The sequence below is a fragment of the Neomonachus schauinslandi genome, chromosome 10, assembly GCF_002201575.2.
Source record: "Neomonachus schauinslandi chromosome 10, ASM220157v2, whole genome shotgun sequence".
NCBI lineage: Eukaryota > Metazoa > Chordata > Mammalia > Carnivora > Phocidae > Neomonachus > Neomonachus schauinslandi.
The window spans coordinates 86,804,756-86,828,639 of record NC_058412.1 but is presented as its reverse complement, the minus strand read 5'-3'; the positions used below and the strand labels follow the sequence as shown (position 1 = coordinate 86,828,639).

Below are 23,884 nucleotides of genomic sequence, written 5' to 3'. Positions count from 1 at the left end.
TGTCCGAGGGGCTCATAGATGCATTTTCCAGTAATCCCACCAGGCTAGACGCTCTGAGACAGGCACTCGCTGGGTCAGGGTGTGCCCCTCCTCCGGGGGGTTCTGTCTCATTGGCTGGGACACCCAGAGAGCTAATCAGGTTCTACTGGCAGATATTCCAGTGACTGATGTGAATGAAGATGATGATCGCTCACACACACTGAGCAAATCCATCAGTGAAAAGAACCAAACAGGAGAGATTAAGGGCCCAAAATGGCCCAATATTGGAAAAAGAATGTTCCATTTCAAGTCATGCTGAAAACTCCCAAGGAAACTCAGTGGTCAAAATGGGCAGCTGGCTCTGAGAGCTCCTGATTCCCATAGCATATGTCTCACTCCTGCCTTTGGTGATGCTTGGATCATGCTTGGATCATGCCTAAATCATGGGCATGCCAAGTGGTCAGTACTTGCTTGTGTGACACCTGGCTCAGCCGCCTGCTCTGTCTTGTCTCTCCTTCCCTGCAGCTACTACATGTTGGAAAACAGACCCAGGAACATCTACGGCATGGTCTGCTACTCCTGCCTCCTGGCACGACCCCACACCAAGGAATGTGAGTGCTCTTGTCCTTCCGTCAGAGCGGTACTGCTTCCCCACTGTCTCTCTCCTTCCCCTGGGTGTAGAAGGAAGCCAGTCCCAGCACCTGGACAGATGAATGACAGTGAGGGCAAAACCAAAAACGCTCCCGTGGGCTGGCCAGCCTGGCACAGACCCCTGCAGGGAGGTTCGCTGCAGCCGAGCTAGCGAGTGAGAGACAGGTCGGTCACCTGCCACCTGGCGTGAGTTTTCGCATCTGTAATGTGGGGTCACAAAAATCTGAACCCCCCTCTCATGCAGTTCATGGGAAAACCAATGAGATAATAGTTGCCAAGGTGTTGTGCAAAGTCCTGCAAAGTGCTAGACGATTTTAAGTTCTCATACACGTGTTTTCAAACCAGGTAAGGCTGAGGGAAAGGTGAGGAGTGGTCACAGTGAATGAACCAGATTCCACGAAGCCCATGTGAGCAGTGAGGCTCACAAGTTCAGAGTCCCACCATAGGCTGTTTCTTTCCTGTTTTCATTCTGGTTGATCCTCACTGCATGTATCTGTGAGGAAGGGAACTCTGCTCCAGAGAATGTAGTGTGTAGCCACTTGGAACTGTGGTCTGGAGAGATGCCATGGAGGTGGGTGGGCGGACAGCTGGTCCCTGGGCCGCAGGAGCCCTTCCTTGCTCTCCCCCAGCCCCACTCCCACTGCAGGGCAGAAGAGGGGCTGTGCGGGGACCCTGCCTCTCCCAGCTCTCTCTAAGGCCCCACCCCATGTGCTCCCAATAATCCTGCCCAGGAGAATAGACCAAGGGCCTGCCCCTTAAGAGCGGTGGGAAGTGGGGAAGGAGAGCAGGAAGAGAGGGGGACCACCTCTCCCTCTCCTTCGCCTTTGGGTTCAGGGAGAGGAGGTACCCAGGTGAGCATGTGGCAGGGCTGCCGGCGGGGAGGGGGGTACCCCCTTTTTCCTAGATTGCTTCAGTAGATGCGCCCGAAGTAATGGATTTGCATGTCTTTAAAGTGGAGCTTTGTACCCAGCCACATGCTCATCAATTCACAAATTAGAGGAGGCCCAAGGACTCCGGGCTGCCGGCAGGTCCTGTGGTGATGTCAGCCACCGGACCACTATCTCCTGCTGGGGGATCCCAGCCTATTCAATACCAGACAGTTCTGGGCTGGAGCCCTCACTGAGATGTCAGACACTCCCCACCCATGTTGAAAAGGTTCTGCCTGTGGAACCCGGAAAACAGCTCACACGTGAGGTTTGTCCCTGTGCGGGACTTCCATAACCACCTGGCCGGCTGGAGGGGCACCTCCCTCCTCTTGCCATCTGATAGTGGGGTCCATGGCATGAGGAGAGAAAGCAAAGCCCCTGAGCCCTAGACACTTCGAGAATGAGTGCATCCCTGCCCTAACCCCCAGCCCTGAATTGCTTAACTGAAAACCAGCTCCCAGTAAGGCCTCATAGCAGGCTCGTAGCAGCCAGATCTAGAAGAGGCCAGCAAAACCAGTGAAACTTAGAGTCAGGGTGCAAGCCACCAGACCTCTGTGTGTCCGTATGGGATATGGGGAGAGGCGACTGGCTAGGCCTTGTCGGGTGACATGGTGCATGGAGCCTGGGTCAGGGCCTCAAGTGTGGACATGAGTGTTACTCTCTCCAGCTATGGGTTCTGCACCTCCCCCTGCAGGCATCCTCAGTCCAGAGATCTTTTGACCCCAAACCCTCAGGAGCAGCAGATAGAACCAGAAAAGCTGGTTATGACCACAGCTTCCACGAAGACCCTGGGACTCAAACCCCCGGGCTGCCCCTGACAGCGTCACCCCAGGAAAGCAGGAACTGAGGGAAACCTCATGCATCATGACCCTGATGTCGGCTGGCTGCCCAAGCCCCACCAGGCACCTTCCTGGGCCTACAGTCAGTGGTCAAGAGTGCCTTTGCCTCCAACCTGAGACACTTCCTCTGGTTTTGATGTGATTTCCCTGGGTCCTTGCTGCACGAAGCCACCCTGAGTCAATAAGTAGCGGACTGTGCAAAGCCATGGTCAGAGAACTTGGCACAGACCCTGGGGAAAGCATGCAGTGTGTGTATTAGGTCTGGGACAGCCAGGGGTGACAGGCAGCTCCCGGGAAGACGCCCATGCGGGAGTGAGCCCTGGGTGCCCGGGTTGGGAGCTCCTCAGCAGAGAGGGCCGGCTAGGAGCTGCTTCAGCTCTCCCCCACCCTCAGGGGCACTCCCTGTCTCTCTGTGCGGTGACTGTTCTTCCATCTTAGAGGAAGAGTTGCTTCTCTACGTAGCTCTGTGAAGTGTTGGGCGATGGGGCCATTGGTTACAATCATCTTGCCTTTGAGCCAGTTGTCATCCCTGATGAAAACAGAAGTTAGTGGAAGTTACTACAAAGGCTGGTACTCAGGGACCCTAAAATACCCTGCAAGCCTCGAAACCTTCCTCCGTGTCTATTTCCTCTCCTGGACAATTGAGAAAATTATACCCTCTCAGTATGTCAATAGGGCTGACACATCCACGCCCCAAATACCTTGAGTACTGAAAACACAAAGCAAGTGTAAATGAGGACTCTTCTCTAAACCACTAGAGTGCAACAGGGAGGCCCCCAGATGCTCCGGGCACCCCCAGAGTGCTGAAGAGCCTTGAGAGAAGGGCCTCCCCTCCCCCCGCCTTGCCCATCAGGAAAGTGTAGGGCTTCCTTCTGGACGCTGTGGTGACAGAAACCACTTCCATCCCATCGCTGTCTGTCCTGGAAATCAGCACCAGATGGAAGAGAGAGAAGAAGCCCTTCAGTTATTTTTCAGTGAAGGCAAAGAACAAGATCCACTTGGTAAACCAGCACTGTCTGGTTTTCTTTCTTTCCTGAGAAATAAAGTCCTGAGAACTCACGCCTGAGAGCTGTCTCGTAACGGAATCCGTGTTGTGGCTTTGTGAGCGTGGCTCCACCCCGGGTCTCCCAGGCCCACGCAGGCCGCACCTCACTTGCTGACCTCCTGTCCTCCGTCAGCTCCCCTGGGCCCAGCTGGCAGGAGCCCTCCCTCACAGAGTGCTGGAGGGACCAGTGAGGCAGCTCTGGGCCTGGGGACTCACTTGTCCCATCGGCATCATGTTTATCATCACTCCTCTTTGTTTTTATTAGACACCGAGCCCTGTGTCAGGCCCAGGATGGACTCACCTTTTGGAAAAGCCTGCTCAGGAAAGCTGTGGCAAGTTTCATTCAGATGCCATCGTGCAATGCCCAACAGTGATGCCACTCAAGTGTGAAGCTTTGGCATCCCCAAAGGCCCAAAGGCCAGCTGTTTCTTTTTTTTTTTTTTTAAGATTTTAATTTATTTGCGAGAGAGAGAATGAGAGACAGAGAGCATGAGAGGGAGGAGGGTCAGAGGGAGAAGCAGACTCCCTGCTGAGCAGGGAGCCTGATGTGGGACTCGATCCCGGGACTCCAGGATCATGACCTGAGCCGAAGGCAGTCGCTTAACCAACTGAGCCACCCAGGCGCCCAGGCCAGCTGTTTCTAACAGTGTTTCTCAAGCTGGGATGCGTACACCTGTCACCAGGGTCCTGTTAAAAAAGAGATCCTGGCGCAGCAGGTCTGGGGTGGATGCCCAGACTGCATTTCCAGCAAGCTCCCGGGGACCCTCACTTTGAGCAGCCAGGTTCGAACGGCTCTGCCCATTGTTCCAGGATCCGCCACTGGGGAGCGCTGGGCCGACGCAGCAGCCTGGGGGCACCCTCGCCAACAACTAAGAATCAATAAACAAATCACTCCTGAAAATCCAACCTGCTTGCCCCATGCAGAGAGAATCCCAGCAGTCTTTAATACATATGGCATGTTGATAAATTGTGTGGATTAACAAACCTCAAAGGCCCCGTAAATCCTGTCATCACACTGAATAGAAGTATTACTGCATTAAGCCACGTGCTTACAGTTCTCAAAATCCTTTTGAGGAAAGTGGATGAAAACCGTGCGGAGCCCGCCACCTCCCGTACTTACTGTCCCAAGTCAGTGCTGCCCCGAACACACCATTGAGCTAAGCAGAGCCAGGCCCTACTTACTTTCGTTTTAATGTAGACTTCGTGTGGCAATTCATGGCAATTTTCTGGGACTGCAGTTTTCATCAACCCTCCGTTACTCCTATCCTGCAGGATCTCCTCTCTGCTTATTCAAAGCTAAGCTCCAGTGGGAGCATCATGCAGGGTAAGATGGATCAGTAGTTGACCACCCAACAGAAATAACAACTGAAGAACATTCTCATCTAATGATCTGTTCCAAGGAGGCCAAATGAACCCAAAACCCAGGGCACATACTGGAGCGGAAGGAAACTGTCCAGACACCAAATGCTCATGAGAGCAGAGCAGGGCCTGGAACAGGGAACTTGCCGTGCAGGGAGCTGGTGGCCATGGCATGCTGTCCTGGGGCACCCATGCGTGGAGATAGACCTCCAATCATGAGGTCTTCCAGCCCACCCTCCCTCTCACCGTGGGATGAACAAAATGTTCCCCTGGTCAGCTCAGGGATCACGGAACAGCCGAGCACAGACCGCCCAACGCCTGCAGCCCAGGGCCCTTCAGTTGACACTGGCTGGAGCTCAGTTCGAGGGGAATGTCGTACACCAGGGTAGAGGCCCTGCTTGCCACCTGAGCGAGGACAGGAGCCGCCCGCTGGGGGCGATGGGGCGTGCGTTACCGATGTGCCCCGGCCCGCACGCAGTGTTTGCTGCCGGTGCCTGGGGAGCAGCCCTGCCAGCCAGGTGCAAAGGCATCTCGCAAAGTCAGTGTGCAGCCAGGCTGTTCTCATTGTTCCTCCCTGGACCACAGGCCTGGGCGCATGTGTGCCCCCAGCCCCTGTCCCCCAGCCTTGGCTGGCAAGCCCCGGCAGAAAGGGACAAGAAGAGACAAAGATGACAAATCCACAAACAGATCCCACGGGTATTTTTTTTTCCCTGAGGAATAGCTTAAGCTCCCTTGAGTCCCTTACCAAACAGATAGATTAGCTTTGTTTTCAGTGTCATGTTTGCTTTTAAAAAGGAAAGCAGGTTCTGCTTGAAGCCCTGCCCCACGTCACTTTCCCCACTTAACTGGATGCCGTTGAAGCCTCCTTTGCCACACTGGAGGGGAGCCGCGTGGTCTGCACACAGCAGAGCCTCCAGCCCCAGGGTCGGCCACGTGCACGAGCCCTCGCAGGGACAGGGGGAGGGGGGCGCACCTTCCCACCAACACCTCCCAAGGGGCCACTGGTTCTGAGGCCAGGGGAGAAGGCTAAATGGAAAAGCAGAGAGTTGTCGTGAGTTTAGGGGTAGGGGGCCCGAGAAAATTTCTGTCTGTGCTCCAGAAAGGCAAGCTAAGAAAGGCAAGTCTAAGCTCTGGTCACCAGCAGGGCCACTCCCTGGAACCGCAGGCACCAGAAGACCCAGCAGAGGAAGCAGAAGAACTGCCCCTTCCAATTGTCGTTGAAGGAGGAAGGGGTGTGACCCCGGGGCCTGAGAGCTGGGGCGGGGTGGGGGGCTGGGAGTAAGGTGGGCAGCCTCTGCTCTGAGCAGGTCAGCTCTGCAGTCTGTATTCATTCAAGGGCAGCCTGTGCTGGTGAGCACTCGGGCCCCATGGGCAGGCTTGCTTGTACCCCTCAGCACGCCTCTCTCTCATAGTGGGAGAGCGAAGAAGTGGTCCTGGCAACCAACAGCTGAGAAAGAAGGAAAGAAGCAGGAACCACAGAACTCATGGTGCCCTGCGGCAGGGAGAGACCGCCCCGTCCATCGTGGGGTGCTCTGAGCCCACCAGCGTCCACATCTGAGGCAGGCCCTCAGGGACAGAGACAGGTGAAGGGGCCAAGGCCAAGAGCTCCAGATAAGCTAGGTCCCTGGGCTCCAGAAGCAGCAAATCCCCACAGAGGAGACACCTCTGGTGCTGAGAGCTCAGACTTGGCAAGACGGCTCCCAGCATGGGCTGGAAGTGCGGCAGGGCGGCACCAGCAGATCCCGTGCTGGCCAACAAGCCTTCCTGGGCTCCCGGGCCAGCCCCGGTCCTGGAGTTGCTGGGGAGCGTATGTGCCTCACAGCCCTCAGGGCTTCCCCCATGGTACGTGCATTGTTTAAAGAGCCTGCAGATGACATTTCTCATCCAGCGGCCAACAGTTAAATTCCCAGCCAACCCAAGTCACCGATGGGCCGGCTCTGAGACCTACAGCACCTCACAGAAGTGCAGTTACCCCAGGAGCCAGTCCTCAGCCTGTCCCTGGGCCCTCCCAAGCTTACCTCTATTTTAGTTGCAGAGATTTCTATTTGTGAAAGGGTATAAGGAGCACATGTTTCTGGCCCTGCTCTCCCGTGTCCTTGTCTCCTGACTGGACACAGATGTGTGGCTAATTCAGCAGGACCTGCCTCACCGGTTGGCTGTGGTCCCTGTCTCTGAGTTGCCCCATGCTGTGTGCGCAGGCGGCTTTAGAATTATCATCCAGAGTGTGGTTTCTCCTGAGAAGCATCTCTTAAAGAAAACGTCCCTGGAGGCTGGCTGACCAAGGTCCCCGAGTCAGCGTCACTCCTCCTTGCTGGGCGGGCTATGGGGACCAGGTGTGTGACTTTGGGGAGGCCAGGCTCACCCGCCCTTACTTGGGAGTGTGCAGGCCCACTTCACAGATTACTCCAGCACGCGTACGGACAAAAGCCAGACAGAAGGACGCGTATTTGAAATAGGATCATTTTTATCAACAGCAGAACTCAAGTCCCACCTAAAGGAAGGTTGACCATCAGGACGCCGTGTTTTCTGTGGCAGAACATTTTTGCTTTGTTTTAACCAAACAATTCCTTAGTGATGGGATTGGTCACAAAACCAGCTTCCATTTCACCCCTGCTAAAGTGATACTTTTTAAATAGAAAAGGGAAGTTTTATGAGTCACAGTTTTGAGGGAAAGCAAAGTTCATGTCTGCTCTTAAACTGTTTGGTCACAAGTATTTAAAAAAATGAATCACAGGAAAATCCTATAGGAAAACACACCAAATTGTCAACCTCAGGTAGTGAGGCTATCAGTGATTCTTTTACTTCTTTCTTGTGTTCCCTTTTTCTCCTGATTTTTAATAATGGCACATATTATTTTTATAACTAGAAAAAGTATTAAAATACATTCTTATTTTATGTAATTGAAGAAATTTCTCAAGTATTATTTCCCCCCACTCCTTCTGTATATATATGGACTTTTCTCATCTCTATGGATGGCCTATATTTTACCTCTGTTCATAGAAAAATTGAGTTGGTGAGGCACCACTGTTGAGTCTCAGCAGATTTACCTGTGTGTCTTCTTCCTGAAGAATAACTCTTGGGAGGTCAGAGTGCTCGTTAGGGATTATGAAACACGCTAAGAAATGAAAGTGTCCCCTGTCCCGCCGCCCCCTGCTGCAGCGCCTGTGTAATCCAGAATTCTAAATCCCCTGGCTCTGCAGCTGCACCTTGCTTTCCGTCCTTGAAGGTGGGGCTCGTCCAGGTCATCCCGGGGAACACGAAGTGACTGGGTTCCCCTTGCAGGTGCAGGAGCCAGCTCCGGAGTCTCTGCCAACTTCCCCAGCACCTCTGGCAGCAGCACCCTCTCTCCCTTCCAGCACGCCCACAAAGGTAAGGACCGTGCTTCTGCAGCTAGCCAGCTGTTACAAGTAAGGCACTTGGGTGGAAGTGAAGAGGGAGGCTGGGAGCAGCTATGAGGAATACTGGGGGCTCCTTGGTGCCCCCAGTAGCGGGAAGCTGGTCGTGATGTCCGCAAGGAGTGGAAGCGATCTCTCCATGGGCGCCGGGGGTCCCTTAGAACACACTGGCAAGAAAGGCACATCCTGGAGCCGCAGGGTGGTACTCAGGACACAGGCGGCTGGGCGGCAGAGAACAAGCTTCCCAGCCGTGGCTGGGCCACAGCCATTCTGTTGCTGGCTTTCAGATCAACCTGCAGAGCCCAACACTTAATATTAGTTTCCGAGAACTACATTTTGCTCGTTAATCCCTTAGGGATGGAAAGGCTTTGAGGAGGGTGGAGGCCCCCGAGGCCCCGATCTCTCTCAGATCAAGGCCTCACGCTGGTCCCTGCTGCCATCGGGCTGTTTCAGTGCCATCCATTATTTAAGCAGATTTAAGGCCCAGGTCTCAGTGAGGTTCGGGGCGCTTCGGAGTCCCACAGTGCACTCAGCACGCTAGCCTCGGCATCACCCCCTCAAACCTGACCCTGCATATTCACAGAGCATCAAAGCTGGAAGACTTTGCTAGGATATAGGAGTCTCATTTCCACCAGGCCCCGAGTGTGGGGCGGGGAATAGCACACAACACAGTGAATATTAAAGCACTTATATCATCCATACCTGGCATCCAAATGATGATTTCTTGCAGACACACCCCACCCGGGAGACGGGTGTGGAAACTGGCAGCGCTGGGGCTACGAGCTCTGGTTCCTCTTTCCAAAATGGCCTCGGCCTCCTACAGAGGGTCCCCGGTGCTTTAGATCTTGTCCCTTTCCTGTGGGAATGGTGGGTCACCTGGATCCTGCCTCATGAGGACCAGAATCCTGTTTGTTAGTTCAGAGAATGAGAGCAAGCAGCAGGGCATCGCACGTGTCGACGGCAGGCGTTATTGGGGGAAACAGCGAGAGCCCCCTGGGGAAGGGACCCCCGTGGTGAGGTGACGGAGCAGAGGAAGAGGTGTGGCAGCCCCTTCACCACCTTTGCCCTGGGAGTCTGATTATGACACTTAGGTTGAAATTGCATGAAACACAGGATGGCGCCAAATCAAGAACAGAATCTCTGGCCCTCCAAGGTGACTTCTGCTTGGATGGAACTGTCTTCATGACACTTGTTCATGGGCTTCTTCCTCTCTGCATCCCAACTCACCCAGGGTTCCCAAAGTAGTAATACCAAGAGCAAGCACCTCAGGAACAACTGAGCAAACCTGAAGCATGGTGTTCCAGATAAGTCTGGATCAGCCTCAGTTAAGGCCAGCCATGATGGTCAAGGCAAACTGTAGGGTCTGGGATTCTGAGGGTCCCCTGGAAGTGTTCCCTGCCACAGGCACCGCGGTCTTCTCAGAGGGTGGATTCTGCGGGGCTCAGGGGCACCTGTAGGGAGTCCTGAGCCCCGTGTTGCCCTCTCTCCCTGCCTCCAGCAGAACTCTCAGGCCAAGGGCACCTGGCCACAGCCCTGATCATTGCCATGTCCACCATCTTCATCATGGCCATAGCCATTGTCCTCATCATCATGTTCTACATCATGAAGACAAAGCCTTCTGCTCCAGGTGACTGCTCCCCAATGCCCCCCACTCCCTCCCCACAAACGCTTGCTCTCCCACGGTTCCATTCTGTCAGCTTACCCAGTCCGTGAGTCAGGCTCCTCACACCCTTTCCTTTCTCCAACCAGCCTGCTGTACCAGCCACCCAGTGAAGAGCGTGGAAGCCCAAGTGAGCAAGGAAGAGGAGAAGAAAGAGGCCCAAGGTCTGCAAACCAAACCCCCACAGCACGGGTGTCCATCCCAGGGTGGAGGTCGTGTGCTCCGCTCGCCAACACCCGGAAGCCTGGCCTCCCAACTGCTGGTGCTCTCACGCCCCCTAGAACAGGGCTGCAGGAAGAGGTGTCGGGGCCCCCACATCGCGCCCTAAGCGTGGTGCGGCTTAGTCACGGGGCAGGCCTGCTAAAGAGGAAGTGAAGGGAAGCAGGGAAGGATGAGTTCAGAACCAGGGACTGACTACAGCTCCCTTCCCCTCACCCTCATTCTTCCCACTTACCTGCAGACAGTGTGGTGATTTTCTCTGAGAAGGACGAATTCGAGAAGCTGACCACAGCTCCAGCAAAGACCAAGAGGTAAGTCAAGCCAAAGCAGCCACTTGTCGTGGGGTGGAGCAGCCCCCAGCCCCAGGTGAGGTCAGGGGTCCTCTTGGGGTCCTGAGCAGAAAGGGGAGTGCCAGATGGGGAGCATCCCGAGAAGCCTGGCCACTGGTCTGGAGGCTCCAGAGGGAGCAGGACCCCAGGACGAGCAAGGCAGGAGAGTACCAGGCCTCAGCCTCACCTCTGACCTGCAGCAGGGGCCAGGCAGTGTGAGGGGCAGGTGGTTAACACCTTGCTCCAGGGCCAGCTGCCCGCCCCCGCCCCCCACCTTCCTCTTCAACATGCACCTTCTGTGCGCAGACCCGAAGCTTGTGAGTGTCCCCTTCTTCTTCAGCAGCAGCCCATGGCCAACAGCAACACTGGTGTCACTAGTGCTAAAACCAGAACTGGTTTCCTGAAACGCTGGACAGCGCTGGTGATGATGATGGCTAAGGAACGTTCGGTGCTAGGTCTGTGAGTGCCCCACGCACAAGGTGCTAATATTACCCCTGATCGTGGCAAGCCGAGGTTTGGAAGCTGTCACGTGCCTGAGGTGACACATCCAGGAGTAACAGGTGTCTGGCCCCACAGCCCGTATTGTGCAGGCTCCAGACCAACCACTAACACTTGCGAAGTGAGACTTCTTAAAGAAGAATTTGACATATGAGATTTTTACCATATTTAGCACACATTAGGATGTAGAATCAGCCCTGGCTTTAATATCTAGGGCAGACGGAAGTAAACTTTTCCTTTGCCCCCTTACACGGTCATTTGGACTTGGTCCTGCTTAGGTTCCACAAATCCACCCCATGGTGTCAGTCCCCTGTCTGGCCTCTACCCCATTGGCCATTCCAGGACCCCATTGTGCCCACGTCATAGGTGGGACACAGAGGCCATGGGGGGCCCCAAACTAATTATAGGAAGGGCAGAGGGGCACTGTCTCCTGGCCTGCAACCTTCCCAAGGTGGGTGAACTCTTGCAAAGCCTTTCATTTGTAGGAATGATCATGACTCCAGACGTTTGTGTAGAGCTTTGGCATAAATCAAGCACTTCCAAAGGTGTTACCTCATTTAGAAAACTCCAGCATCTCTCAAGACCCCTGTTGCAAGGGCAGGAAGCAGACTTAAATCATGAAATCTGTACATGCTGGGAAAGAAAAGAAAGAGTGGGGGTCCCCCTGGGCAGTCCCTTAGGTGGCGGTCATTTCCTGTGAGTGCCTCTGTTCCCGCTGACCCCCCCCATGTCAGAGCCCCGGGCTGGGCCGGGCTGCGGGGGCTGGCTCTGCAGTGTGCCTCCCTGTGGATGAGTTTCTCCTCCACCCTCCCGTCTGTGCAGCCCTGTCTTGTGGCAGCCTTCTGTACCTCCAGGCTTTGCTCTTTCTCAAAAGTAGGGGATAGGGGTACTCAAAGGGCAGGGATGTGTCCTATGACTTAAAAATAATACTTGTTTCATAAGCAAATGTCAAAGAAAAATGAAAACCAGACAATCGTGCTATAAAAGACAAGGCACAGAGCTCCTGTCCCCTCTGTCTGCTCCTAGGCCTTAGGAAAAGGACCTGGGGCCATCAGTGGTCTCTGGGGACAACCGTGCTTTTGTTCCTAGCCTGCTGGGTGGCGGGGGAGACAGCGGCAGGCCAGCCAACTCCGAGCAAGGCCCTGAACCTACTGGGCCTCACCTTCATCTGGCCTCTAGGGTTGCGTTTGAGTGCGGGCTTCATTACTGTAACCCAGTGGCTAGAAAAGAATAATTCTTTGTAAGTCGTCAGCCAGACCACAGGAAGAGAACAGGATGCCTAAAAAAAGAATGTTGTTTTTCAGCTATTTGGAATGATTTTGAGAGTTTAAGCTCCAACCCACATGTGCCTAGGGCTGTGGACGGTGAGCAGTGGTGGAATGTGGGCCCACCTGGCTTCCAGGGGGAGCTCCTGAAGCCCCTCTTGCAGCTTGCTGTGACCCCACCTACAATGCACACATTTCAGCCAGGTCACCCCCTAGTCAAGACGGGGGCTCCCCAGGCAGGCTCATTCAGCTCTGTTTGGGGTTGTTCCAGAGAACTTGCACAGATTCAGTGCCGGCCACATAAACCTGTTTGCATTTAGAACAAGGCTGAACTTAGAGCTGGCCTGCATTAAAAATAAGAAGCTGAGGGGTGCCTGGGTGGCTCAGTCATTAAGTGTCCGCCTTCGGATCAGGTCATGGTCCCAGGGTCCTGGTGGGATCGAGCCCCGCATCGGGCTCTTGGCTCAGCAGGGAGCCTGCTTCCCCCTCTCCCACTCCCCCTGCTTGTGTTCCCTCTCTCGCTGTGTCTCTGTCAAATAAATAAGTAAAATCTTAAAAAAAAAAAAAAATAGGAAGCTGGGACATATTCAAGAAAGCTTAACTGAGCCAGGTCGGGGGAACAGATGAGCAGATGCTGTCCCCCTCCCTGATGAACCCCAGCCGCGTGGGGCTCGAGAGACACCTTGTGAGTCCTCTCACGGGACACCTGCAGGCCCCCTGCATCCGGATCACTCATTGGGAGGAGTAGCGAGTGCGGCATGTCTCTCTCACCTCATGCCCAGGAGCTGCTCAGTAAAAGCTTGGGGAACAAGTCCCTGCATTCCCATCGAGCGACCCATCATTCGTCTTCCCACTGGGAAAAGGTGTCAGGGCCGCTGCTAACAAACACCCTCCTGTTCCCACAGCGAGAACGACGCGTCATCAGAGAACGAGCAGCTGCTGAGCCGGAGCATGGACAGTGACGAGGAGCCTGCCACCGACAAGCAGGGCTCCCCAGAGCTGTGCCTCTTGTCGCTGGTTCACCTGGCCCGGGAGAAGTCGGCGGCCACCAAGTCAGCCGGGGTGAGGCCCTGGCACTGCTCCTCGCATGTTTGTTGGAGCCCCGGGAGGCGGAGGCAGGAGGCGGGACCACCACGGGACCCTAGATAGAGTGGCAGGCTTAACACAAGACAGCAAAAGATAGGAAACTTATCTCTGTATTATCTAGCTTTATAGAAGAAAATGAAAGATAGTGAGCCAAGAGAAAAGTTAAAATTGCTTGGAATACCGTAAGACAGAAAAAACCTTTATAAATATACTGGCATGTGTCCAAGCAGACCAAAAAATATATATATACACACACACAGTGTACACACTCACACATACATACACACACCCATAGTGTACACACACACATACACAATATGCCCCAGTTTTGCATGTAAAATTGCCCAGAGGGCTTGTCACCCAAAGCAGGCCTCCTGGGAACGTGCCGTGGCAGGGCAGGACGCGCGGGCAAAAGAGCACAGCGCTGCCCAGGCTGCCTGAGCACGTAGCACATGGTTCACTGGCAGCCTGACCCAAGCGTAGGTCAGCGTGTTGCTAGGTAACATTGCTAATGGGGAAAACATCCCCGCTTGGGAAGCCGGATCTGGCTTAGGTCTGGACAGGGATGACACGCTCTGGGCTGCCCTGAGTTCAGGGACATCTGTGATGGTACCCATCACTTGCAGGGACCCTGGAGGCCCATGCAGTTGTTCTGAGGGGTATTGGCTCCCATGGGGTATGGTACCTTTCAGCCAGGATCCCGCATGGGCCTCATGTGTGCTCTGGGAGAAGAGTCTGTGGATGGCTGCAGACACAGCCACAGCATCTCAGGTGCCCTCTGGCCGGCTGGGGTCCCTGCCACTCACCCTCCCACACAGACTGATGCCAGTCTTGTGAGCCTGAATGTCCAATGGAGCCGAAGAAGAGTAGCCCCACCTCTGTGCACACTGAAGTGGTCGAATTTCCTGATGAGATGGTCACGTGAGGGCGCCAGTCAGGGGAGAGTAGCTGCTGACGCTGGGATGGAGAACTGGCGTTTTTGTGGGCTACCACTTCCTCTTGTTCTGAAAATTAACATTCTCTTCACTTTTCCCACAGATTCAAAGCCGAAGGAAAAAGATATTGGATGTGTACACCAACGTGTGTGGAGTCGTTGAAGGTAAGCATGGACACGCTGTTTGGGGACACGTACCCCAGATTTCCCCAACCGTCAACATGGAGGAGGTGGCTCTGGTAGGAGTCCCGAGGCCCCGTGGGGGCCGAGAAAGGCCGCCCACCCCAGCTTGTCATGTTCCTCATCCCAGCGGCTGGCGAACCCACCTCAGGTGTGGAGAGACGTGGAATCTGGCGCCAAACTATTTAAGGACTTTTCCCTGGCACTCCCCAAGGCCCTTTCCCTCACAGGACAAGGAGATGACACCCAGCCAGCCCCGGGGCAGGGCCTCCCTGGGGGACCGTGGAGTCAGTAGAGAACAGTAGTGGAAGGAGCCAGTGTCGCCCAGTGTCCCCCAGATGCTGTCTCCGCACTGGTGTTTTCAGTCACTTACCCGGTCCTTAGGTGGCCTTGCCCTTTCCTTGCGTCCTGGTCCCCCTCCTCAAAGATGCTTCCCGAGCAAGCAGAGTCAGGCTGTCTCACAACTACCCTCTGGGTACGGGCAGCAGGACTAGGAATAAAAGCATTTCAACCTGAAACCAGAATCCACAGTCCCCATTTCTTCCAAATCTAGGCTCTAAATTACCTTTGTATCCACCCAGGGGACAAAATCCCTCATCACTAAGGTTAGGGAATGTTCCCCAGCTAATCGGGCCACTCGGCCCTGGTCTCACTGGCGTCCCTCCTTGGACTTCTGGGTCTGCCCCAGGCAGCAGTTGTGGAGCCCAGGGGCCTCTCATTTCTCCTCAGAGGTGGAGCCCAGCACACCGAGCCCGGGGCAGGCTTGCTGGCTGAGTGCTCCTTTGGCCAGAAATAACTTCCAGGGGCCAAGAACTCGACTTGGCTGCTTGTTGAAATGCAGCATCTCTCCATAAGTACACATGCCCCATGTCTGATAAGCCTGGCATGGCTGCCCCGTGGAGGATGGTCTGAGATTTGCATTCCATCACCCTGGAAAGCTCTTCTCTGTTCCAAAATATGTCTTGGCTTTTAGAGCCCATACTCCTGGGACAGTGGTTTTCAAATTAATTTCAGGAACCCCAGAGGAAAGAGGAGCTTCTCCAGTGAGACTGGGAGGGTGAAGAGTGTGAGCCCCATGTGCTTGGTCACCCTCTCACAGCCTGGGGTGCTTAGTGTGCTTATCAACCCTTGGGGACAGTCCCATCTCCAAGGCGGAGAACCTCAGACCAGCAGTGCTCAGCCCTGGGGGAATAGTATATACTCACCCAGAGTTTTCCACTGTCTCCCTTCTGCCCAGCCACCCCCTCAAAGGCCCCCAAGATCCTGATGTAATTTGGCTGGGGTGAGTCTCCGGCATCAATTTCTTTTGTCTGTTTTTAATCAGCCTTGTAATTCTGAGATCACTGCAGATTCACATGCAGTGGTAGGACACTATACAGAGAGTTCCTGTGGACCCTTTACTCAGTGTCCCCCAATGAGACCATCTTGCTGAATCAATCTGAAAGTCACAATCAGGACATTAATACCTGAAGACAGAGCCCATTTCCTTCACCACAAGGATCCCTCTGTATACCCTTTTATAGCCTCACCCACTTCCCCACCCCCACCTCTCCTTAGTCTCTGGCAACCACTAATCATTCTTCATTTCTACTACAGTTGTCATTTCGTGGACATTAAGTGGACTCATGTACCGTGTAACTTTTTGCCAAAGGCCCTTTTCCTCCACATAATTCTCCAGACATTCATGCAAGTTGTTGTGTGTATTGTAGATTTTTCCTCATACCCCTGAGTACCTGCCCACATTGTGGACGAATCACAACTCGTCCGAGCGTTCATCCATTTAAGAACATCTTGGTTGTTTCCAGGGGCTATTTATGAATAAAACCACTATAAAGAGCCATGAAAAGGTTTTATGTGAACATAAGTCATAATTTTTCTGGGATAAATGCCCAGGAGTACAGTTGTTGGGTTGTATGGTAGTTGCATGTTTAGTGTTTTAAAAAACTGCCGGGGCACCTGGGTGGCCCAGTTGGTTGAGCGTCCTACTCTTGTTTTTGGCTCAGGTCGTGATCTCAGGGTCATGGGGTCAAGCCCTGCACTGGGCTCCGAGCTTGGCACAGCACAGAGTCTGCTTGGGATTCTCTCTCCCTCTCCCTCTGCCTCTCCCACTTGTGCTCTCTCTCTCTCTAAAAGAAATAAATAAATCTTTAAAAAAAAAAAAACAAAAAACCTGCCAAACTGTTTCCCAAAGTGCCTGTACCATGTCCATCCCCGCCGGCAATGTGTGAGTGGTCTTGTTTCTCTACTTCCTCGCCAGCATTTGCTAGTGTTGCTGTTTTTTATTTTAGTCACTCTGATAGTTATGTTTTCATATCTCATGGTGGTTTTAATTTGCATTTCCCTAATGTAGCATCTTTTTTTTATTATGTTATGTTAATCACCATACATCATTACTTTTTGATGTAGTGTTCCATGGTTCATTGTTTGCCTATAACACCCAGTGCTCCATGCAGTATGTGCCCTCTTTTCATGAGCTCATTGCCATCTGTATGCCCTCTTCAGTAAAATGTTTCTCTGTCTTTTGCCCATTTTCCAACTGGATTGTGGGGGGTTTTGCTGTTGAGTTTTGAATACTAGTCCTTTGATGGGTATGTGGTTTGTAAATATTTTCTCCACTGTGTAGGTTGTCTTCCCATTCTCTTAATAGGGTCTTTCACAGAGAGGTGAAATTTTGATGAGTCATATTTATCATTTTACTTTTATAGATTTTGTTTTTGGTATCAAGGCTAAGATCTCTTTGCCTAGCCCTAGAACACAAAGATTTTCTCCTGTGACTGTTTTCTAAGAAGTTTTATCATTTTGTTTTGCATTTGAGTCCATGATCAGTTGGAGTTAATTTTTATAAAAGATGTGAGACTTCAGTTGAGGGTTTTTGTTGTTGGTGGTGGTTTTGGGTTTTTTTTTTGTTTTTTTGTTTTTTTGGGGTTTTTTGCCTGTAGATGTCCAGTAGTCCCAGCACCATTTGTTGGGAAAAGCTATCTTTTGTCCATTGAATTGCTTTTGCACCTTTGTCAAAACTCAGCTTGGGCATATTTGTATGGGTCTGTTTTTTGGGTTCTCTGCTCTGTTGCACTGATCTTTGTGTCAGCTTTTCTGCCAGTACCACATAGCATACAACAAGTCCTGAAATCAGAAAGACTGTTTGCTCCCAATTTCTTCTTTTTGTTCTAAATTGTTCTAGCCAATGTTAGTTCCTTTGCCCTTCCATATAAATCTTAGAATAATTGTCCCTATATCTACAAGATATCTTGCTGGGGATTTTGATAGGAATTACATCAAACCTGTGTACCAAAGTTTGGGGAGATTTGACATCTTTACTATATTGAGTTTTCTAATCCATGAAAATGGTATGTCTCTTCATTCATTTCGATTTTCTTCAACTTTTCTCATCAGCATTATGTAGGTTTTAGAATATAAGTCCTATACATATTTTGCTAGATTTATATCTAAGAACTTCATTTATTTTTGAATGATTGTGACATTTTATCTTAATTTCAGTGTCTACATATTAATTGCTAGTATATGGAAATACAATTGATTTTTGTATGTTTATCTTGTATCCTGTGACTTTGCTGAACTCACAAAGTCTCAAGAGTTTTCTTATAGATTCCTTGAAATTTTCTGCATGGATAATCACATCTGCAGATGGGGACACTTTTATTTCTTCCTTCCCTGTATGCCTTTTCTTGCCTTATTGCACTGGCTATAACTTCCAGCATTATACTGAATAAGAGTAGTAAGAACAGACATCCTTGCCTTGTTCCTGATCTTAAAGGGAAAGCATGTTTTTCACCATTAAGTGTAATGTTGGTTCTAGGGGTTTTGTAAGTGATTTACATTAGTTTTGTAGATAGATTACATTGATTTTTGAATATTGAACCAGTCTCACAACCTTGGAATGAAGTCCATTTGTCATGGTATATAATTCATTTTATATACTGTTGAATTCTATTTATTAATATTTTGTTAAGGATTTTTTTATCTGTATTAATGAGGGATATTGGTTTGTAGTTTCTCTTTTTTGTACTGTCTTGGTCTGGTTTTGGCATCAGGCTAATACTGGCTTCACAGAATAAATTGGGGAGTATTTCCTCCTTTTCTATTTTCCAGAAGAGATTATGTAGAATTGGTGTTAATTCTTCTTTGTATGTTTGGTAGAGTTCCCCAATGGAACTGTGTAGCCTGGAGATTTCTTTTGGGAGGGCTTTTTAAATTACAAATCACATTTCTTTAATCACGTAAGGCTATTCAAAAGTCTATTTCATATTGAGTGAGTTGTATTCATGCTTTTTGAAGATTAGTCCCATTTCATCTAAGTTGTCAAATTTATGTGTGTAGAGTTGCTTGTAGATTCCTTTTTTTTTTTAAATTTTTTTAAAGACTTTATTTGAGAGAGTGAGCGAGCGAGAGAGAGAGAATACATGAGCAGGGGCAGAGGGAGAGGAAGAGGGAGAAGCGGGCTCCCCACTGAGCAGGGAGCCTGACGTGGGGCTCGATCCCAGGACCCTGGGATCATGACCTGAGCCGAAGGTAGGTGCTTAACTGACTGAGCCACCCAGGTGCCTCCCCCCCTTTTTTTTTAATGTCTGCAGGGTCTATAATGATATCCCCTTCTTCATTGCTTAATATTGGTATTTTGTGTCTTCTTTCTTCATTTTTTCTTTATCAATCTTATATTTGTCCATTTTATTGATCTTTTCAAAGAACCAGCTCTTTTCATGTTTCTCTCTATTGTTTTTCCTTTTTCACTTTTATTGATGACTGCTCTTTACTCTATCCTTCCTCCTGTAATTTTGATTTTATTTTGCTATCTTTTCCTGGATGCTTGAGATGGGAGCTTAGATTTTCCTTCTTTTGTAATGTATGTATTTGTGATATAAATATCTCTCTCAGTATTGCTTTAGCTGTGTCCTACAAACTTTGATATGTTGTATTTTTATTTTCCTTCATTTTTAAAACTTCCTTTGAGATTTCTTCTTTGACCCATGGATTATTTGGCAGTGTGAAGGCCAGCACTATGGAGTTATTCCCAGTGCCAGTGGCTTTCCTCATTGCAGGAGGCAGGACACAGAGCAGGAAGTGACTGCTGGTCACTCTTCCCTGCATGGGAAGCACCAACAGCCATTGGTTCTGGAACCTTCCAGAAAGAAGAGGACCCACACATATTTTCTCCCTCCACCCCCATATACAATTTTCTTCTAAAGGAATGTCAAGGGATCAGGCAGGAATCTAATAAAGGTCTCTGAAAACAATGTCTCTCCATTTGAAAAGTAAACTATGTCTTTAAATGCATTAACTCCATGGAGAAATAAATGTAATAAATCAAATTTAATCCCTGCCCCCCCCCCCAAAAGTGTGTTGTTTAGTTTTCAAGTGTGTGAAGATTTTCCTATTATCGTTGTTTTTGATTTATAGTTTAATCCCATTGTGGTAGGCAAATACACTCTGTATACAGTTTCAATTCTTCTCATTCTTTTGCTGAGATTTAAGGCCTACATTTGAAGAGAATGTGTATTCTGTTATTGTTGAGTGGAGTATTCTATAAATGTTGATTGGATTTTGTTGGTTGATGGTGATATTGAGTTCTATATTCTTGCTGATTTCCTACCAATTGTTCTATCAGTTACTGAGGGAAAGTTGTTGAAGTCTCCAACTGTAATTGTGACTTTGTCTATTTCTCCTTTCAGTTCTTCAGTTTTTGCTTCACATATTTTAGAGCTCTGTTGTTTGATGCATATAGATTTAGGATTGCTATGTCTTCACAGTGGATTGACCCTTTTATCATTATATAATGTTCCTCGGTCTCTGGCAATTTCCTTTATTCTGAAGTCTACTCTGTCTGATGTAATAGCCACTTCTGCTTTCCTTTTATTAGTGTTTACATGGTATATCTTTTTCCATTCTTGTACTTTCAACCTGCCTATATCATTATATTGGACATTAGCTTCTTGTAGATAGCATATAATTGGGCCATTTTTTTAGTCCATTCCGTCAAGCTCTGTTTTTTAATTGATACTTAAATCATTTACATTTAATGTAGCTATTGATATGTTAGCATTTAAGATTGCTATTTTATTTTTTGTTTATTCTTTTTTGTCTCTGTTTTTCATTTTCTCTGTTTTCTTTTTCCTGCTTTCCTTTGGGTCACTTGAACATATTTTAGAAATCCATTTTGATGTTTTTTTTTGAGTGATGTATTTTATGTGTTCTGAGTACATAGCTTTTTCCATAGCTATTTTAGTAGTTTCTTCATCTCTCAACCTCTCTCTCAGTAAATATATAGAGCTCATCATAGTCCACTGAGATCATCCTTTTACTAGTTTGAATGAAGTATAAAAAACTTCCCTTTATGTCCTTTCTGTTTATAGTTGTCTTAAATATTTCCTCTACATATATTTAGAACCACATCAGTTGCTTCAACTAGCAAACATAATTCAGAAAACCTAAAAGGAGAAGGAAAGCTATGATGTTTACCAATATTTTTGCTTACTATGCTCTTTTCTGATGTTCCAAGATTCCTTCTTTATCCTTTCCTTTCTGTTTAGAGACTTCTTTTAGTCATTCTTTTAAGATAGTTCTGTTAGTGACAAATTCTTAGTTTTCCTTCATCCTGAGAATGCCTTGATTTCCCCTTCATTCCTGAAGGGTATTTTCACTGGGTGTGGGACACTGTGTTGACAATTATTTCCTTTCTGTAGTTGAAAATATTGTGCCATGTCCCTTTGGTCTCCAGGTTTCTGATGAAAAATCCACTGCTGTTCTAATTGCTTTTCTGCGGTAGGTAAGGTGTTGATTTTTTCTTGCTGCTTTCAAGACTTGTCTTTAGTTTTCAAGAATTTATGATGTGTTTTGATGTGAATTTCTTTGGGTGTATCCTGTTTGGAGTTTTCTCAGCTTCTTAAATCTGTAGGCTTATGTCTCTTTCAAGTTTGGGAAATTTTCAGCCATTATTTCCTTTTCCATCCATACCCTCTCTCTCCTTTCCTGGCCTCCATGACACAAATGTGAGATCTTTTGTTTTAGCCTCACAGGTCCTTGGGACTCTGTGTTTTTCAGTTTATTTTATATCTGTTGTTCAGATAAGTAATTTTAATTCTATTATCCAGTTAACTAATTCTTTCCTCTATATTCTGCATTGAGCATATCTATTCAGCTTTTTATCTCAATTATTGTCTTTCTGTAGTTCTAACATTGCCACTTAGTTCTTTTTTATATTTTCTATCTTTTGCGAAGTCTTTCTATTTTTTCATTTGTTTCAAGCATGTGTGTAATTATTTGTTGAAGCATTTTTATCATGGCTTTTAAAAAATACTTATCAGGGGCACCTGGGTAGCTCAGATGGTTAAGTGTCTGCCTTCGGCTCAGGTCATGGTCCCAGAGTCCTGGGATCAAGTCCTGCAATGGGCTCCCTGCTCCTTGGGAGCCTGCTTCTCCCTCTGCCTCTCTATCTCTCATCTCTGTTTCTCATGAATAAATAAATAAAATCTTTAAAAAAAAGAAATAAAAATAAAGAATAAAAAAAATAAAAATACTTATCAGATCTGTTATCTTTGGTCTTGTCTTTTTTCATTCATTTGAGATCTTCCTAGCCATCAACAGAGGATTTGGCTGACTTGCCTCACATTCTTTCCCCTTTTTGGAAATATTTTCAAAAATAAAATTAAGAACATTTGAGATCTGCTTAGTTCTTGGTATGCTGAGTGGGTTTCTATTGAAACTGGAAGGTTTATGTCATGTTATGAGACTCTGGATCTTATTTAAACCTTCTGTTGTAGCTGGTTTCCTCTGATACCTCTGTGGAGATAGATGTCTAGTTTCCCATTCACCCTTCATCGACACCCAAGTAGGGGCTTCTTTTTGTTGCTGGCAGGGGGGTGGGGTGGGAATCTGTTTCTCTATGTATTCTCCACTGATACCACTGGAGTGGACAGGCTCTCAATTTGACCTTCCCTGACAACTGGTGCAGTGTTACAGCCTACTGAGGGTGGACATCAAGCTCCCATTCAGCCTTTGCTGGCCTTAGTGGGGACAGGGCCAGAGTTTTCTCTGTGGTGTTTGGCTGTAACAAAGCAGTTGTCTAAATGTTTTCTTCTTGCTGAGCTTCTCTTTTCCTAGTGCTTTAGCTAGAGAGAGCAGGTCTCTGTTGGGGCTATTTTTGTTTGTTATTGGTGTTTCTGGGTTGCTGGACTCTTCAGCTCCATGTCTGGGATAATGAGGCAGGAGGAAACCAAGGAACTCAGCACCGTATCATTGCTCAACTCCCAAGATCCCTACCAGTCTGTCTTTTCTCTCCACAGGTCTCCTTATGTTTGCTTTGTACATAGCATCCAGGGTTTTTAGCTGTACTTACCAGGAAGAATAGGGAAAATCATATTTACTCCATCATCCAAAAGTGAAAATGCATCAATTTTTTTTTTTTCAAATGCTCTCAGGTGAGTCTAATGTACAGGGAAGGCTGAGAACCATCAGGTGGCAGTGACTTGGCTCAAGTAGCACCAACTTCAGGCTGTCTTTGAAAGCACCTTTCATAAAGGTGATTGCTATCCCCATAAAGGGATGTGATACTGTTCCTTTGACTCCCTGCTCAGCCCGGCTCCAGGGGAAGCAGGGTCGCCCAACTAAGGGTAGCCCATACTCAAGATTTCAGTGACTGCTGACAGTGGTCTTGAGGGGATTACTCTAACAGCCAGTGTGGCAGCTATTTTCCCAGGAGGAGAGGGGCTATTATTAGGGTTAGTGTACTTATGCTTCTCATGTGGCTGGCAAAGTCCTGGGTGTAGTTCACCTCAAGCTACGCATTTATCTTGTGTGGTTTTCTGCATCTGCGTTTTATTTTACAATTAAAAAAAAGGTTTTAAAAATAATTTTTAATGGTGTTGAGCTTCTGTTACCTGCCATTCACAGTGTCTGACATGGCCCTTCGTCTCTGCAGGTCTCAGCCCCACAGAGCTGCCATTTGACTGTCTCGAGAAGACGAGCCGAATGCTCAGCTCCACGTACAACTCCGAGAAGGCCGTTGTGAAAACATGGCGCCACCTTGCCGAGAGCTTTGGACTGAAGAGGGATGAGATTGGGGGCATGACAGATGGCATGCAGCTCTTCGACCGCATCAGCACGGCAGGCTATAGCATCCCAGAGCTGCTCACAAAACTGGTGCAGATCGAGCGGCTAGATGCCGTGGAGTCCTTGTGTGCAGACATTCTGGAGTGGGCCGGGCTTGTGCCCCTTGCCTCCCAGCCACCCATGACAGCCTGAGGAGGCTGCCTGTGGGCTGTCCTCCCTGGGAGGCACCAAGGATCTAACGAGGGCTCTGGAGCTGTGAGTGCTGCCAACAGACTGCCAAGAATCGAGGCTTTTTCTCCTGTCACCAGGCTTTGCCTTAGGTTGTTCCCAGGAACAAGAGGAAATGAGGCCTGACTTCCAATCTAATCAAAGATAAAAGATTAAAGCTGGGATACTCCCAGCTCCCCACCTGTACCTCATCAGGCAGGATGAATATTTATTCATGAACTCATTCAA

At 49.3% G+C, this 23,884-nt stretch overlaps 1 protein-coding gene across 1 annotated transcript in view; it reads left to right on the top strand.

The window, feature by feature from the left end:
* Positions 1-23,620, top strand: part of EDAR (ectodysplasin A receptor) — a 32,336-nt gene extending 8,716 nt beyond the window's left edge. The window contains exons 4-11 of the mRNA XM_021680273.1: positions 505-590; positions 8,082-8,168; positions 9,696-9,821; positions 9,944-10,018; positions 10,315-10,384; positions 13,071-13,227; positions 14,290-14,350; positions 23,298-23,620. Coding sequence (XP_021535948.1) covers positions 505-590; positions 8,082-8,168; positions 9,696-9,821; positions 9,944-10,018; positions 10,315-10,384; positions 13,071-13,227; positions 14,290-14,350; positions 23,298-23,620 — 985 coding nt within the window. The remainder of the gene's footprint in view (positions 1-504; positions 591-8,081; positions 8,169-9,695; positions 9,822-9,943; positions 10,019-10,314; positions 10,385-13,070; positions 13,228-14,289; positions 14,351-23,297) is intronic.
* Positions 23,621-23,884: the final 264 nt, after the last annotated feature.